We start from the raw sequence: 19421 nt of genomic DNA on the forward strand, positions 1-19421 counted from the left end.
TTAAACATCTGAGCCGGTGATTTCCACTCCTCAAAGAAGTGAAGAGATATGTCCACACAAAATCTCAAACATCATTATTCATAATACACAAAAGGTGAAAACCACCCAAATGTCCATCATAACCGTATAAACAAAATGTAGTATTTCTACACAACGTAATCTTACTTGGCCACAACAAGGAATCAAAGACTGACAGATGCTCCAACATGCATGAACCTTAAAAATATGTTAAGAAGCTAGAGACAAAAGATCTTGTATTATATGATTCCACTTATAGGAAATGTCATGAATAAGCATTTCATAGAGACAGAAAGTAGATTAACGGTTGCTTAGCATTGGTTAGCGGAATTGGTAGGTGACAACGGGTACAGGTTTCTTTCTGAGGTGATAAAAATATTCTAAAATTGATTGTGGTAATGGCTGCATAACTCTATGAATATACTAAAACCACTGAATTGTACACTTTAAATGGGTGAATTGTACGATATGTGACTTGTACCTCAATAAAGCTATTATCAGAGAAAAATAAAACATAACAACACCCCCCTCCAAGCCCAAAGGAACCCTATGTGAAAATACAGCAGAGAAAAGTCCATGACTCTTACGGTGGGAATAAATGAGCTCACCTCAGACTCCTCCTTGAATAGCAAGGATAGAACATTCTAGGCGAGTGAAAAAGGAAATATACAGAGAACAAAAATAGTATATGTAGCAACTAGATGTTCACTGCACTATTGTTTAGAAAGGGGACAATGGAAATAATCTGAATGTTCATCAATCGGGAACTGACTAGATCATGAAAAATCCATGTTGTAGAATATTAAGAAGCCCATACAAGTGCCTAAGAAAGGTCGAGAAAGCGATGAACCATGGTGTGAAGGGATTGGTAGTCTCTGGGAAGAAGTGATTTTATTTTTCACTCATTAAGTCTTAAATTTCTCATGAAAACCATGTATTTTTATATTGAATAGTTAAGTAAATTTTTAATAGGAAAATAAAAGATGTAGAAACACAAGACTCCATCTTTTCTCTTAACTCTGGGGCACAAAGGCCATAAAAACTTGCCTAACTACACAAACCCTGTCTTTATTGCCCTGGGTCATTATCAGGGCTGTCATCAATCAAGTAGCATAATAGGACAAAGGTCCACTGGGCCCGGAAAATAACTTCTCTGGTGTGATCATGAGCTTGGCTCAATTGTTTTCAGCAAAGACAAGCCACTTCTTAATCTCTGTGGCCAGCTCCCTCCTGGGCCTATTTAAATTTAAATTTACATGTGACATGATAAAGGTTATTAGCTAAAACTACTGTAGTCATCATATTATAATATATAAGTGTATCATGAGGTTGTACATCCTCAAATGTATACACTATATGCCAATCAGATCTCAATTGAAAAAAACACACGCAAAAGATATAAGAATGCTACTTACTAGCTATGTTGAAAACTGTGTTTTTTAGTGACTAAATGTGACAGGCATACTCGACTACATTAGTGAAGCTTTTAAAAACACAGGACAAAAGATGGTTGTCAAAGTGCTACATGCTCAATAGGTTCAGAATACTTTTAGTTTAGTCAATGCATGGGAGGTCCATTCTGTAGTGTGTGTAGAAAAGTTTTTAAAAGTCAGTGTGAGAGAAGGTTGTAAGACTGCTACAGCCTTGCAACAGACATGAATGAATCCTGGTATCTCCATGAGTGGATGTGACAGTCATTTTGTAATACATATAGAAATGTTCAAAAACACGTGTAAGAAATATGTTAAAGTAGCATTTGCTTACTACATAGAGAATCCTGTAGCGTGACTGCACGGTCTGCTCATTCCATAAACATGAACAGAAGTGTTTACAAACACAGGAAAACTATGTGTAAGTCTGCTACTTGCTTGCACAGATGAGAACAGTGACATTTCAGGGAATGTACATGATGGCCATTTTTTAATGTGTGCAGAATGGTTTTTAAAACACTATGGAAAACAAATAAGTTGAAATTGAAATGAATAAAATTAAATTAAAATTCAATTTCTTGGTCACAGTAGCCATGTAACTCAAGTACTTAAGAGTTAGTGGCTGTCGAATTTCACAGCATAGATTCAGAACATTCTCATCACTACAGAAACCTCATTCTTTGGGGCAGGGCTATTTTTTATCATGTGCAATTTACTGAACATTTATGATCAAGTGCATCTAAGTCTCCTATAATATCTTTTCTGTAATGAAGATGATCATGGTGTGTGGAGCTCCACAAGGAGAAAAGTCTCATGGGATATGACGAAACAAGATGGGGCTAACCGCAGTTCTGCGATGTGATCTCACCAGCATTTACCTCAGGTGAGTCACTGACTTGCCTCTCTCTTTGTAGAGTTTGTGAGCTTCAGTTTTCCAATTTGCATAGCGGACATTTTAACATCCACCTGACAATTCCTCTCAGTTGTTTTAAGGAGAACATGAAAGCAGAGATGTAAGAACCACTTTTTCAAAACTGAACGCAGTGGGCAAATTCGAAGCTTTCTATTTGTCAATTTGGAAATGTTTGATGACATGGCATTTTAATCTCAGTAACTTTCCTAAAGATATTTTAATATAGTTGTGTTTTCCATGGGGTCACAAAATGAGTCAGACACGACTTAGTGACTAAACAACAATTTTTAAAAACAGGTAAAGGAGTGGTTCTCAACCTGGGGCAATTCTGTCCCCCAGGAAATATCTGGCAACGTCTGGAGACATGCTTGGTTGTCACAGTTGTGGGGCTGCTACTGGCACGAGTGGAGGGAAGGCAGGATGCTATAAGTGCCCCACAGGGCATAGGAGAGGCCTGTGATGCAGGAATATCAGGTCCAAGGTGGAGAAACCCTAATATAGAAGGCAGAGACAGCCACTTTTCATGGGCACTCTTACCTGCTGAAAAAGAGTGGGATTAAAAAAATGAAAGCACACACGAAAAATCATTTTTTGGAGTAAAGAATAAAAAAAAAAAAAGAAAACCTTTGGAACTATCATAGGAAGGATGACATTAATTCCATTTCAGATCATCAGAGTTAACATGGGATTAATAGCCTTTCAGGGCTTCCCTAGTAGTTCAGATGGTAAGGAATCTGCCTGCAATGCAGGAGACCTGGATTTGATCCCTGGGTTGGGAAGATTCCCTGGAGGAGGGCATGGCAACCCACTCCAGGATTCTTGCCTGGAGAATCCCATGGACAGAGGAGCCTGGTGGGCTACAGTTCATGGGGTCACAAAGAGTCAGACACAACTGAGTGACTAAGCACACATCACAATAGTCTTTTAAGAGATTTCATGGATCATATGTGTGTGCACAGTTGTGTGTGTGTGTGCATGTATGGGTGTTGTGCATGTGTGCACCACACATGCTTGTGTGTCTAATTTCTGGGGAGAAGTCATAGCTTTCATCCAGGTCATCTAGGACTACAAAATGTTAAGGTTTTTCAATGTCAGAGAAGTTAAGTACATTCTATCTGGGTTTATATTCACTGAAGCTTCTGTCTATGGGGGATCTCAGATTTTGTCACAGGTCAATAAGAAGGTGGCAGGCATTAGGCAAAAGCCAAGGGCTGAAAGTGACAAAGCACTTTTCCTGTATATCTAAGCAGGGGTGGATGAACATCATCCTTGCCGATAAGGTCACTGCAAATACTGTTTTTTTTATAACCAGTACTTGTGTCAACACTCATGTTTGACTCTCAACTGCAGACATTCAGGAACCTATTTCAGTGCTGAGGATCCAAATCCAGAATTACGTTAAATACTTACAGTGCCAGAAAGTAAGTCTATGACATAACTGTAAAAGTAAATGAGTCCAGAACTACTTATTGGATACACCGTGCACTGAATATCTGCAAAAAACAAAAACAAGAACATCAGTGGAAACAGCTTCAGAGCCTCATCGTAATTTGTGTATCTATGCATGTATATGTAGTCATGTACAGTTATGTATGGCTGTGCTTATGAATCTATTTGCAACTCAAACCCCAGTGCACCAAGTACAGTACCATTTTCCCCTTTCACTATTCTAAGTTATCTAGGGATATACATTTTTCTATAAATTTTGTATAAGGGTCTACTAAAGTACAAGTTTTCTGACTATATTGGTATTTTGTTTTGGAGTTCATGTTTGCACATGTTTTAGAAGATGTAGCTGATATAATTATTATTGCATTTTAAGTATATCCAATTTTAAAAGATCTCTACATGTGTGTAAATTAACAAGGAGTTTCACTCTTAAAAAACACATATTTGCCTATGTGAAACTGATCAAGAAATTTTTTGAACACCAATTTTAGTGACACTATGTTGTGCTTGATCAATTAATTCACTTGCTTTGTCTCAGTCAGCTATTGCTGTGTAATAAGTAGCCCCAAGTCTCAATGACTTAACCTCCATTTATTTTCTCCTTCATGGTCTGCAGTTTGAGAACATGAAGCTCATTCAGGATAAGCCAGGATGGATACCAGGCTCCCAGTTAGGCAGAGGTCTTCTCTTTATGACTCCACTCAGGGGACAGACTGGAGATGCAAAGGCTCTCTGGGGGATGCTCTCCTCATGACCCTTCTTATAAGGCAGGCCAACCACATAAAGCCATTTCAAGCTAAAATTCCACTGGACAAAACAAGTCACATAGCCAAGTGCAATATCAACAGGGACAGAAAGTATTCTCGGCCCACAGTGGGAGGCTCTGCAAGTCACAATTACAGGGAAATGACAAACTGGGGGAAATAACCCAATCTACTACCCCTTCTCTGGGCCTCAGTTTCCCCTTTGTTAAAATAAGAGAACTGAACCAGTTTTTCCAAGGCCAGTCCCAGCTTTTCTATTTTATAATTCTAACGTGAATGCTTACTTATTCATTCAACAAACATTTCTTAGTTACTAGGCATCAGGCAGATGTTGGAGATAAACTGATAAGTAAGTAGTAGTTACCGCCTTTGAAAAGCTTACCACCTAGCGGTAGAAAAGACAAGTAGGAGTCAGGTATATGTAAGGTACTCAAATGGTTTATGAACACAGCATTAGAGGTAAAGAGGAGGGAGATAGTCACTCTGTTTGGGAGCAGAGTCAGGAAGATGGAATGAGATGGCTGCTTCTCTGCTCATCACCCTGTCCTCAAGCCTAGACATCAGCAAACTATGGCCCTAGGGCCAAATTTGGCCAGCTGCCTCTTTTTGTCAGTAGTGTGTTATCAGAATACAGCCAAGCTCATTCAGGACATGCGTCCATGGTCACTTTTGTGCCATCATGGCAGCACTGAATAGTTAACAGAGACCGTATGGCCTACCAAGCCTAAAATCCTGACTATCTGGCCCTTCCAGGAAGTGTGCCCACCAGTCACGACAGGCTTCTCATGTCTCCAATACGCTGAGTTATCCTCATCTCTGAACTTTTGCAGATGCTGTTCATCTGCATGAAGATGCTTCCCCAAGTTCTCCAATGGCAGCCTTCTCCTTGTCCTGCTGGGCTCACCTGTCTTCACAGAGGGCTCAGGGGACCGCTGAGCACCAGTGTCCTGGTGTCCGACCTCTCAGCACCTTATCCCGTCCCCTCCCCACAGGCAAATTCATACTTCATATACCTCTTCATGAGATCCCTTCCTAACCCCCATCCTTTGCTAGAGGGCACTACCATGGACTCAGGTGTGGTAGCACCTGCCAGGACCTGACTCAGGGGCTGGTATACAGCAGGTACTCAATAAACACCTACTGAAAGCATGAAAAAGGGAAGGAAGGTAAGGAAAGGAAGAGAGGGACTTCTGATCCTTTCCTGAAAGGACAAAGTCTAGTAAGTCTAGTAGGTAAGTTAAAAAAAAAAAAAAAAGCATGCATGGGAGGAGGATGTAGTCAAAGGAAATAATGAGAAAGCAGAGACTCATGGCGTCCACGCTCAGAGTCCAGCTCCATTTCCTCCAAGAGGGTGGCCTCCCTCTGCCCAAGGCTCTGCTCACAGCTAAAGGGACCCCTGAACAGGCAGTGGTGCCCAGTGAGACAGAATGGTCTTCAGTTCTTCTAGAAAGAAATAATACTAAAAAAAAAAGGCTGCCATTTATTGAGTACTTTCCATGGACAAAGCACTGTATTATCTTACTTAATACTCATTCAAAAATTATGAGTTTTGCTTAAATAATTACTTATGCTTTAAAATTTTTCCATATTAAATAATATACTTTATATTATTGTTTTTAATTATTTATAATCTAAATAGTAAACATTTTTTAATGACCCAAGTATTAAATAGTGTAGTATTATCTGAATAATGAAACAACTGTCTCACTATTTATATCATCACTTTCTACAAATAAGGAAAATGAGGCTCAGACAGTCTAACCAACTAGCAGAGCTGGGCCTTGAAACTGAACCCAGGGTCTTCCCACAGCAGCACGTGATATTTATCTGTGAAATGGACATATTAGGAAGTGAGAATTCAGCACTGGGTATACAGTAGGCACTCAAAGAGTCAGGATTTCCACGTTATTCTCATTTGATTTTTAAGTGTAATAGAATTAAAACAAAAACAAATGTGATGAAGAGGAATGCTGAGGGCCACAGAAGTGTCTATAGAGGGAGTTCTTCTGGGGAAGGAGTCATGTGATAGAAGCCAAAAATGTTGAGCATTCAGTAAGAAAACACAGGCCCGTCACTGCCAAAGAGTCTGGCAAGTCACTAGTGTTTAATGAATGCCAGCCTGAGCATCACCATTATGGGGGAGAAAAGCCTTGAAATAAAAGCCTGAAATAAAGTCACTGGAGTAGATTGTATTCTGTTTACTAAATATTCCACTTTCTGCCCTTCACTGCTTCTCCCAAACGCCTTGCTGAATCTAGGAGTGGCGAGTGACTGGCACTGGCTAATAAGATGCGGTAAAAAGGATGTGTGTCATCTCCAGCAGAAGCATTAGGAGCCAGCACATGACTGCCACAGCTCTTTTTTCTCTGGACATCGTGACTGTCAGTGGTCCGGAGAGAGGCTGCTCCATCAGCTTGGGCTCCAGAGAGAAGACGTGGAACAAAGGCACCACCAAACAATGGTGGACACATAGTGTGAATAAGAAAGAAACTTTGTGGTTATTAGACACTGTGCTATGGGGTCATCTGTTTCCGCAAACAGCCTAGCCTATCCTAATACAGTCACCCAAGACTTAGAATATAAAAACCGCTAGAACAAGAAGGTACACGATGAAAAGAACACTCGTCATGGCAAGCCAGGCCTCTTCCACTCACCCACGTCTTTAGATGGAATGAGAATAAAGCTGCTGTTGGTGATCTTGTATCTGGTGAGCAAGACTGGGAGCAAAACCACCATAAAGATGATCAGAAATATCACCAAATTCAGCAATACCAGAAATCGTAAGAAGGAGAAGTAGGACTGAATCCCAGTGCCAAATTTCCCTGGAAAAAAGAAATTCAGAAATCACTGACCAGGAGTATTGACCCAGTACCCACTGCAGGGTTCAGTCAGCCACGGAGGACTGAACTGAGATTGGAGGATCTTGGTGGGGGAAGGAAGAATCACTTTATATTCTCCATTGTTGGCTTCAAAGCTCTATTTTCTAGTGATTTAAACTTTCACATGTAAATCTGCAATTAATTATAAATTAATAATTTGAAATGGTGTGAGGGAGGGGTCAATATTTACATTTTCTCATAGGAATATCTACTTAACTCAGCACCATTTATTGAAAAGGTGATCTTTTCCTTAGTGAACTGCAATAGTACTTTTGTAATTGACTATATACTTATGAAGGTTTCCCAAGTGTCTTAGTGATGAAGAATCCACCTGTCAAGCAGATGACATGGGTTCGATCCCTGGGTCGGGAAGATCCCCTGGAGAAGGAAATAGCAATCCACTCCAGTATTCCTGCCTGGGAAATCCATTGAAAGAGGAGACTGGTGGGCTACAGTAATGGGGTTGCTAAAGAGTCAGACATGAATTAGTGACTAAACAACAACAAATATATTCATGGACCTATTTCTAAATTCTCTCTTCTGTTCGGTTGGTCTGTTTGTCTATCCTAGGACCAACACCAGACTGTCTCATCACTGCAGACTTAAAATAATATTTGATATATGGTGCTCTAAGTCTTAAAGCTCTCTTCTTCCTCAGGCATCCTTGGTTCTCTGCATTTCTACATAAATATTAAAATCAGCATATTTGTTTTCACACATACACACATACATATGTGTGCAAAATGTGCTGGGATTCTGACTGAGATTACATGGAATATATAGGTCAGTTTGAGAACAAGTGACATCTTTACAATATTGAACCTTTGAGCCATGAACATGGTGTGTGTGTGTATATATATATAGGTTTAATTCTGTCAACAACATTTTATAGTTTTCTGTGCACAATTATTTCACACAGTTCTTTAGATGTATTCCTAGGTATAATGATACTATTGTGTAACTTATTTTTTAAATGTTTGTTGCTGGTATATAGGGAAGCCCTGGTGGCCCAGTGGTAAAGAATCCACCTGCCAATGCAGGAGATGCACGTTCTATCCCTGGGTTGGGAAGATCCTCTGGAGGAGGAAACAGCAACCCACTCCAGTGTTCTTGCCTGGAGAATCCCATGGACAGAAGAGACTGGTGGGCTACAGTCCATGGGGTCACGAAGAGTGGGACATGACTTAGTGACCAAGCACACATGCTGGTATATAGAAATACAATTAGTTTTATATACAGCTGTTACAACTAGCAACGTTGCTAAATTCACATCAGTGCTAATAATTTGTCTTTTGTTTTCTACAAATAAATCATGTCATCTGGAAAAAAAAAAGAACTTATTTCTCCCTTTCTGGTCATTGTGCCTTTTTTCTTTTTTCCCCAATCATTGTACACTGGCTAGGACTTCTGAGATGATGATGAATAGAATCTGTGATAATTAGCAACCTGTTCCTCATTCTCAATCTTAAGAGAAAAGCTTTCAATATTTCACCATTCATAGCTCAGCTGGTAAAGAATCCACCCACAATGCAGGAGACCCTGGTTCAATTCCTGGGTCAGGAAGATCCTCTGGAGAAGGGATAGGTTACCCATTCTAGTATTCTGGCCTGGAGAATTCCATGGACTGTATAGTCCATGGGGTTGCAAAGAGTTGGATACGACTGAGCGACTTTCACGTTCACTTCATTTCACCATTATATATGATGAAAATCTCCAGAAAGGTGGCCTCTTTAACAGGAGAAGAAGCTGGGCATGGTGGCTAAAATCTTGGGCTCTGAAGCTTCATTGCCTGGGCTCAAATTCTGGGTTTGCCTTACCTTAGAGAATGAACTAGGGCAAGTATTTTAACCTAAGACATACAGATGATAAATGCCGACAGTACTTTTCAATTAAGGTATATACATTATTTTTTAGATACAGTGCTATTGTACCATAACAGACTACAGTATAGTGTAATCACAACTTTTCTATGCACTGGGAAACCGACAAATTGTGTGACTCACTTTATTATGACATTCACTTTATTGAGGTCGTCTGGAACCAAACCCACAGTATCTCCTAGGTCTGCCTCTGCTGGCTGGGCTTAGTCGCTCAGTCATGTCCGATTCTTTGTGACCCTGTGGACTGTAGCCCACCAGGTTTCTCTGTCCATGGGATTCTCCAGGCAAGAATGCTGGAGTGGGTTGCCATTTCCTTCTCCAGGGATCTTCCTGACCCAGGGATCAAACCTGGGTCTCCGGCACTGCAGGCAGATTCTTCACCAACTGAGCTACTGGCAAAGCCTGGTCTGTCTGCACCTCATCCCAATTCTCACCATTATGGGGAAGTAAGTGTGTTCAGGGCCATGGCTGCCTCTGCAGTCGGATAAGTCCTATTGAACCCCACTTGCAATAATACTCTTAAATGCACAAAATACAAACGGTTATTTGTCCATATGATATCACAATATTACAAACTAAATTGGCGACAGATTAATACATGAATATCTTCATTAGTATTCAAAAACGAGACCTAGCGGCAGATGCAATCACTGCTGTAATTTCAAAGTCATGACGAGCACATGTGCTATTCCTGGACAACTACAACATGTGGAAGGGATGGGAAGACAACTTGTGATTTTCCCGGTGATGAAGACACAGGCTCTATTCACCCTAACTGTGGTGTGCTGCTCGCATACACCATGGAAGGAAAGACGACGTTTCAGCTGGAGGTGGGTGAGAACAAAGCTGTACTTTCTCCCAGGGCAGGAGACTTCTGCAGAGGAGCCCGGGCAGCGTGGGATGCGGTACCTTCTATGCTGCGAATGTCCTCCCGCCACAGCTCCAGGTGGGTCGTCATCTCGCGAGCCTTCTCTATGAACCTCTTCCAAGACTTGCTGCTATACCGTTTCCACTGGTCCCACTCAGACAGGTACTTCATTTGGGTCTCCTGAATGTCCCTGCATTAATAAACAAGCATGACAATGGCAGGATCCCCAACCTCACCACCAGAACCCCAACCGAGAGGATGTGGAAAGCCTGGAGCCCTCATACATTGCTGGTGGGAATGCAAAACAGTGCGACCAGAAGGCAAAACTTTGGCAGTTCCTCAAAAAGTTAAACAAAGAATTGCCATATGACCCAGCAATTCCACTTCCAGGTAGATACCCCAGAAAAACTGAAAACAGGTCTCAAACAAAAACTTGTACATAAATACTCAGTGCAGCACTAATCACAGTAGCCAAAAGACGCTAACAACCCACATCTCTATCAAAGGATAAATGAAAAAACAAACTGATAGAGCCACACAATAGAATATTATTCAGCCATAAAAAGGAAGTACCGATACATGCTACAACTTCGATGAACCTTAAAAACATGCAGCTAAGTGAAAGAAGTCAGACACAAAAGGTCATGTATTCTATGATTCCACTTACTTGAAATATCCAGAATGGCAAATCTACAGAGATATAGAGTAGAATAATGGTTGGCAGGGGCCGGGGGTTAGGGGGAACAGAGTGACTGCAGAAAGCAATGCGGCTTTGGAGGTTGTAGAGCCTAAGACAGAAAGAGCCCGGGTCTCTGAGTGACTGTAAAGTCCCCCCTTGACCTCAGCCCAGGACTTTCATGTGAGCAAGAAATAAATTTTTAATACACTGAGATTTTATGTGTGTGGGTATCTTAGTCACGGCAGCTTAGCTTATCCCAAGTAATAAACTTAATTATGTGAACTCATCAGGAAATGCATTCTAAGCCTAAAAAGCCCCTTTATCCCAAAACATACATCATATGCCCTCCAGATGACTACTGGACAAACCTTAGTCTCCGCTTCTCAGAAATGTTCAGTGCATATTTTCGAATGGATTGGTTATCAAGGTCTTCAGTGATTTCTCCCTCCAGTTGGAAATTGTAAGAGTCTGTTGGCTTCAGCAAAGTGCCATTTTGCTTGTCCCGGGAAAGGATGGTTGTCCTCTTACGAGCAATGGACCGGTAACTTGGCAATTCTTGAAGGAAATTCACAGGTGGAGAAGAAAAGCAACTGGAGTCCAAAGAGAGGCTCTCTGGGTAAGAAAGAAGAAAACTATCATTCACCCCAGTGAACGTGGGAGCCAAAAACCAAAACTTACATAGGACACTCGGATCTCAGAGACCCTAACTAAACCTCACAGACAGTCAGGAGCCTAGGGCACTGACCAAAGGACTTCTTAATTATTTTATTTACCAGGATGGTACTCAAGCTCAGGACAATAAGATCATCTGCAAAAGGGTTCACTTTAAGCAAATGTGTTTGCAAACATGCTTTACGTTACATGATATTTGCGTTCTAGTGTTTGGTTGCAGCCACTTGCTAAGTGTGAGGTTTGGAGTAATCCAACCTGCTTTTCATTTGTCAAATGGGATGCATAGTGATAACAACATCATCGTCAAGAGCAACAACAATAACAATAGGGTGTATGGAGCATTTCCTAGGCACCAGGCACTGTGTTAAAGAGATTCACGCGCACTCAGGGGATGTGGGCTAGCCTTATGATCTGCCTGGACCAACCGAACGCAACAGAAGTGATGCTGTGCCAGTTCCAAGTCCAGCCTCAGGAGGCTGCTCTCTGGACCAGCTGCTGCTTTGTGAACAAGCCGGAGCTAACCTGCTGGAGGAGGAGACCAGACAGAGAGGGGATGATTGCCCCAGGCCAGCCTACAGCCTACAGTTGCTCAACTGACCACCGATCCCTCACACGTAGGGAGGCAGGTACTATTATCATCCCCATTTTACAGATGAGAAAATAGTCATTCATGCTTCCCCCAACCCCTTGCTTAAGCCCTCAAAGCCCTGCACGATCTGACTCCTGCCTGCCTGTCCAGCTCCTCAGGCCCTCTGCCCTCCAGACTACATTTCTTAGGATCCTTCATACACTAAAATGGGCCTGATCCCTCCTCCTCAGGCCCTTTGCACAATGCTGTTCCCTCTGCCTGGATGGAATCTGCTCCACCTCTTAGCTCCTACTTGAAAGTCTCTTCCTCGAGGAAACCACCCCTGCCTCACTGTACTACTACTGTTACATATTTTCCCATACACAGTAAGCCCTTGCCAGCACTTACCACAATCTATAACCTTATATTTGTATGGCTATGTGAGCACGTCCATCTTGCCCCGTGGACTCTTAAGATCTTGGAGGGCAGGGACTGTGAGGATTTCCTCACCATTGCAACCCAGGACCCAGCGTAGTAGTTCAATAAAATACTTGGCTCAGAGTAGTTTCACAAACACTCACTGATGGATGGATGAGAGGATGACATCTATGCTTTGCCTATGCTTAGAAAGCATGTTGGTGGGGAGGGGGGCTGCAAACAGAGCCAGGTCCGCCGACTCAAGACTCTCTATTCACGCTGCTCCATCAGGCCACGGCTGGAGGCCAAGATTCGCTGCGCCCTGTATAGCAGTCCACGGAGGGAGAGCTTTCCTTTTGGAGGTGAGGAAGGAACACCACCATCAGGGTGGATTTCATGCCTGATCTGATCCTAACTGGGGAAGACCATCCTGCATGGAGACAGGACATGGAAGGAGGAGGTAGGAGGATGCTGTAAGATAGGCAATTCCCCCGACAGGCAGCAAAGCTTCCTTGGATTTGAATGCAGGCTCTGTCAATTACCAGCTGCGTCTCTGGGAAAGTTACTTAAAGCTCTCTGAGCTTCAGTTGTCTCACCTCAAAAATGAACTCATTCACCAAGTATACCTATTGTGTGTCAGATGTGGAGCCAGGGATACTGAAGTGAACACGGTAAACATCTGACTCACACAGCACTTATATCCTAAGGAGGGGGCAGAGCAAGATCAGACAACACACATGCAATAAATGAGCCAGGAAGTGTGTGTGCGCTCGCTCACTCAGTCGTGTCTGACTCTTTGCAACCCCGTGGACTATAGCCTGCCAGGCCCCTCTGTCCATGGGATTTCCCAGGCAAGAATACTGGAGTGGGTAGTCATTTCCTCCTCCAGGGGATCTTCCTGACTCAGGGATGGAACCCGCATCTCTTGTGCTTCCTACATTGGCAGGCAGGTTCTTTACCACTAGTGCCAGCTGGGAAGCCCATGCCAGGAAGTAATGAGTGTTAAAAAAAAAAAAGAAGAGGCAGGTAAGGGCACAGAGGTAACAGGCAGGGTACATTGTTTTTGATAAGATGGAGTCAGGTACGGCTTCTCTACTGAGGTAGCATTTAAGCTGAGGCTAAATGGAGGGGTGCTATGTGTACCCTGTGGATATTGGGTGAAGGGAATTCTGAGAGAGGGAAACAAGTGCAAAGGCCCTGCGGCAGGGGTGTGCGCGGTGTGTTTGAAGAAGAGGACAGAGGCCTGGGTGGCTGGGGAAGAGTGAATGAATGGGAGCCTCACAGGGTCTCTTGTTGGTGGCCCCCAAAGAGCCCCACCAGCCCTCTGGGGTCCCCTCCCCTTGAATCTGGGCTGGATCTGTGACTTGCTTTCACCAAAAGTTGCAACAGAGATGACACTCTGTCAGTTCCAGACTCAAGCCTTAAAAGGCCTGGAAGCTTCTACCTTTCCCTGCTGGCTCAGATGGTAAAGAATCTGCCTGTAATGCAGGAGACTCTGTTCGATCCTTGGATCAGGAAGATCCCCTGGAGAAGGGAATGGATCCCCACTCCAGTGTTCTTGCCTGGAGAATCCCAAGGACAGAGGAGCCTGGTGGGCTATAGACCATGGGGTCACAAAGAGTTGGCCGTGACTGAGCGGCTAACATTTTCACGTGTGCTGTTGGGAGCCTGGGGCTGCTGAGTGAGAAGTTCACTTGTGCTGCGGGCACAACCACGTGGAGAGAAAGAAGCTGCAAGCCTCCAAGGAGGACGACCAAGGAACTGGGTGACAGCGAGAACCAAGGTCCTGGCTTATGAACCCCGTGAGCCGGGGTCCCCAGCCCTCCGGGTCACCCCCGCCATGGGCAGGCAAAGGCCACTGGATGCTCAGACCCAGCAGACATGACACACAGCTGAGCAAACTGTCTCCTCTGTAGCCTGTTCAGTTCCGGATGCACAGGATCAGCAGAAACATTACAATGGCTTAAGCTATCACGTGTGGAGCAATCTATTAAGCAACAATAGGAAGGCTGGGACAGAAAGAGTAGAAAGCAGGGGTCAGAGGTGGCCGGGCAAGACTAGGTCAGACTCCGTGGGCTGAGCTATGACCTTTCAATGTGGCAGATGGGCAGTCACCCAGGGTTCTGGGCCAAAGCATGTTGTGATCTGACCACATTTCAAGGGGGCACTCTGTAGGCTTTGGGGCTAAGGACGAGATCCATCACAGGTGCGCCAGCTTATGAGAATCAAAGGCGATCACACAGATAGAATCACTGAGCACAGACCAGCACGCAGCAGGCTCCGTAAATGTACTTATAGATAACAGGGCCCTGGGAGGGGGGCACCGGCCAAGGCCTTGATCCAAGCTGGAGTCTGATGGGGCAGAGTTGCAATCGTCACCTCTCTGATGGGCATGTTCACATGGTAGAGCCGCTGACACACTGATGATGACACACAGACACGGCCTGGAGCCCTGCCAGCCGCCAAGGATAAGCCTGCGCATCCCACTCCACCTTTCACTCCCAGGCCCCCGCACTCCCTGAGGCTATGACAGACTTCCATAAACTTCCATTGGTAATGTGGTCCCTAAGCAAACATGAGGGGTGGGGTGGGAGTGGGCTGAAGGCTATGGAGTCCAAGCCCAGCTGGAGGCTGCCTCTCCCTCTGGCCAGCAACAAAGGGCTGTTATTAACCAGAACAAAGGCCTTTGCATCTGGAGGGGCATATTCACTGAATATTTAGTGACCACGAGGTCAGGGACCCAGGGCTGGAGCTGGAAGCTGGCACCCTAGTGGAGACAAAGACCATCTCTAGGTCACTTGTTTCTCCACTCAGGGACGGGGGATATAATACCATGATCTCATCAACGTGATCATGAGGACAAATTGGCCAACAGTATAAATAATACTGGCTCGGAATATTTGCACTATTTGAAGTATACAATATGCATCACCACACTCAATTCTCTGAGCTACTCTTTGAACAGAACTGTCCCATTTTACAGATGAAGAAACTGAGGCTCAGAAGGCTAGGTGTTTTGCCACTTACACAGCTAGAAGTGCTGAAACTAGGAACCTATCACGTGGCAAAGCTATAGGCTTTACTACAATTTGAAAATACTTCACAGACACTACAATGCCATACAAATTAACTATTGGATTATTCTTGCATCCACACCGCAGGAAGGATACCTCCTGTCCACATTTCCCAACAACAGTCTCTTGTGGAAAATTCTATTTTCAAAACGGCCAGTGGTTCCCTGGTAGTTCTCAGAGTAGGACTCCAAGCTTCTACTGTAGGGGGCACAGGTTTGATCCCTGGATAGGGAACTAAGATCCCACATGCCACAATGTGACCCTCCCCCACAAAAAAATCCAGAATGGCCATCCTTGAAGAGGAATGCTTTTTTCTTTTCAGACATCCCTGGAAGTTCTCCATCTTCAAGTGAAAAAAAAAAAAAATTCACAATCTTTGGACACAGGCATCATTTTTACAGCTGATCTACCCCCAATCCTGTGCATCTAGGACCACACACTTTCTACAGCATGATGTCACGGAATTTCTCATGCTAACCTGGGGGAGGTGCCCTGGCTTTCAACAGGGAACCTGAGGCCCAGAGAGATGGCAGCTTGCCCAAGGCTCTGATGCCAAGACAGACTCATGGTCCTACCGCTTCTTAGAAAAGCAGGTGGCATCACCTCTCCAAGCCTTGGTTTTCTCATCCTGGGAGGACAAGAATGTCTCATTAATGTCAGATGTCCTCTTGAGTTGATCGTTTAAGCCTGTGCTGTGTGGGCTCCTTGATGACCATTTGCCTGGGAGGCGGGGGCATGTCTCAGATACCGGGGTGCTCCCATCTAGGAAGGTCTAGAATCTGTTGGCCACTAGAGCCAGATTTCAGCATGTAGGTGGGTTACTTAGGTGAAAGCACGGCCAGATAATTACAGGAGATACGGAGGCAGGGGCAGGTATAACAATGCTGTCCTTCCAGGTTAAGAACAAAGTTAGTCTCTCTGAAGCTTAGAGCAATGTGCTCACAGAAAGCCCTGCATCTGAAGAATGAATGAATGAGCAGAGGCAGGCACAGCTAGAGAGCATCTTAAGGTCCCAACTTCCCTGCCAGCTCTTTCCACAGGACACCAACTCCTACCAAAGGGCACCAACCTTCCCAGAACGTGGGCACAGGCCAAATGGCACTAGTCCACCACCACCTCCTTCACGAGCTTGCCAAAAACCTAGCCCGACTGGATGGGTGCCAGCTTCCCTTCAGGGTTTTTCTCCCCTCCCACAGAATCATGGGAACTCTGGGGGAGAAGGGACCTTCTGGGTCACCTGGTCCAGGCAACCCACCAGTTGCCATGGGAATCAGTTCTGTTTGATACCTTGTATAGGGTCCCTCTCTGGGTGGGACCCTGGGCTGGGGCCCAGGGCTCTGGAGACGATGAAGGTTTGCAGACTTGCTTCCTGCCTTGAAGAGCTTTCCCTCCCTCCTCCAACCAGCACGTGTCTCCTAAGTGCCCAGCCTACTACATCCCTGTCATTATCCCATTCTCCTCCCTAAGGGTTTACCTGCATAGTCTCTGACCCTTTCCCTCCACCATTAGACTGTGACCTCCACGAGGAAAGGGACCTCATCTCTCTCCTTCACCACTGAGTCCACAGGTTCTAGCACAAAGCCTGACTCATAGCAGATGCTTAATGAAAATCTGTTAAATTAATGAATGCAAACATGCAAGCATCAATTGTGAATAAATGAATTTGGTGCTGAGGATACACACAACACTGGCTGACCCACAGACAGATCAAAGTAAATATTTAGCACACCACCAACACAGGGGCACCAAAATTGAGAAAAAGATCTAAGGAATTTAAGCATTTAATATTATTTTCTTTAGAGATGATTTTTTTTCACAACTGAAAAAGCTAGCAAAAAGTATTGAGATGTTGACCACACACCACCGGCTGCTGCTGTTTAGTCACTAAGTCGTGTCTGACTCTGCAATGCCATGGACTGTGTAACCCGCCCAGCTCCTCTGTCCATGAGATTTCCCAGGCAAGAATACTGGAGTGGGTTACCCAGTGATCGAAACTGCGTCTCCTGTACTGGCAGGCAAATTCTTTACCACTGAGCCTCCTGGGGAGCCCCTGACCATATGCTACATCCTTTTCTATTTCAGGTATTTTACATAAGCCAGCCCTATTAGACACGTGCATATACACTCCGTTTGATGTTACCAATAAGACAATGCAGACCATTTCAGGGTTTCTTAGACTTATTTCCACTCATGTCTATGTGTGTGATATTGTTTTTATTTCGGATGCTAACTGGAGCTAGGCATCTGGGTAATCTGCCCAATAACTGGCCAGCTGCCAAAGGTTCTTAACACAGGGGCTCACAGTCCAGAGGGTCTGGTCGAAGCTGCTATGACATCTTCACCAAGTGCTCAGAATCCTCCGAGGCCAGGGACTCATCATGGCCCTACTTCTGGCAAGGCCACCCACCCACCCACCCATCCATCCATCCACTCACTCACTCAAAAAGTTTTACTGAGCAATTGCTGTGTGCCATGCACTGTTCGAGGTCTAGGATGCAGCCTTGAAGATGACTTTTTTTAAAAAAAACTCTCCCTGCCTCTGGAGGAAAGAGACAATACAATTTATTAAATACATTTCAAATGGTGATAGATGCAAGGAGAAAAATAAAGATGAGCAAGGTAGAGACAGACAGAGAAGAGCAAGTACAAAGGCCCTGGGACTCCCCTGGCGGGTGAGTGGTTAAGACTCTGCCTTTCAATGCAAGTGGACACAGGTTCGATCCTGGTCAGGGAACTAAGATCTCACATGCCATCGGGCAACCAAGTCTGCGTGCAGCAATGAAAGATCTTGCGTGATGCAATGAAGATCCCGCATGCTGCAACTAAGACCCAGCACAGCCAAATAAATATATAAATGTTTTTAAAAAAAAGTTTACAAAGGCCCTGGGGTGGGACTGTGGCTAGTAATTTCAAGGAACAAGAAAGGAGGCCAAGGTAGCTAAAGGAGAGTCAGCAAGGAAGAGAGGAATGGGGTAGGAGGTTGGGGAAAAACAAGCTTGGCCACATGGGGCCTGTGGGGAATGGTGTTACCATACTTGGGTTGAGGTGGGAACTGAGGGGGATTCTAAGCAGAAGAATGACATCATCTGACTAAGATTTAACAGGATCTCTCTGGGCAGCCCTGTGGCTATTTTTGTCCTTGAGCTATACAGGTCAGTCTGGCTGTATCCCATGGCAGAACATCATGTATCAGGTCACATTGTCCTGCAGTGATGGAAATGTTCTATAATTGTACTGTTTGATATGGTAACCATGAGTGGCCACTGCGTAACTGAAATATGGCTGGAGAGACTAAAGAAATGAATTTTTAATTTTATCAGACCTTATTCAATTTACACTTTACAGCCACATATAGCTAGTATCTGGGCTTCCCTTATGGCTCAGCTGGTAAAGAATCCACCCTCAATGTGGGAGACCTGGGTTCCATCCCTGGTTGGGAAGATCCCCTGGAGAAGGGAACAGCTACCCACTCCAGTACTCTGGCCTGGAGAATTTCATGAACTGTATAGTCCATGGGGTTGCAAAGAGTCGGACACGACTGAGCAACTTTCACAACACTTCACAGCTAGTAGCTACTGTATTGGACAGCACAGAGGGGCCTTGTTCATAGGAGCCCAGAGTCTAGCCTGAGAGGGGAGGAGCCAGGGCCTTGAGAGCTTCCTCCGTTTGCCAGACTTGAGAACCGCAGGGCAGGGAGGACCTGCATGAGTCACACCACTGGGCACCTGGGTGGGGCACCTGGGCAATCACTGGGTCCAAGGCTTTATGACCAGACATGCAAAACAGCCTCCAGGAGCAGTGACTAAGTGC

The 19421-nt window shown here is 44.5% G+C and overlaps 1 protein-coding gene across 2 annotated transcripts in view; it reads right to left on the reverse strand.

Annotated features, from left to right (window-relative positions):
• The window catches only part of TMC7 (transmembrane channel like 7), a 53488-nt gene that overhangs the window by 25271 nt on the left and 8796 nt on the right, over positions 1-19421 (reverse strand). For both annotated transcript variants that reach the window (XM_043456255.1, XM_043456256.1), the window contains exons 2-5: positions 11249-11492; positions 10243-10391; positions 7229-7396; positions 3772-3854 (exon numbers count right to left, since the gene is read on the reverse strand). In XM_043456255.1, the coding sequence (XP_043312190.1) occupies positions 3772-3854; positions 7229-7396; positions 10243-10391; positions 11249-11492 (644 nt within the window). The remainder of the gene's footprint in view (positions 1-3771; positions 3855-7228; positions 7397-10242; positions 10392-11248; positions 11493-19421) is intronic.

Source organism: Cervus canadensis, chromosome 32, assembly GCF_019320065.1.
Source record: "Cervus canadensis isolate Bull #8, Minnesota chromosome 32, ASM1932006v1, whole genome shotgun sequence".
In the NCBI taxonomy this organism is placed as follows: domain Eukaryota; kingdom Metazoa; phylum Chordata; class Mammalia; order Artiodactyla; family Cervidae; genus Cervus; species Cervus canadensis.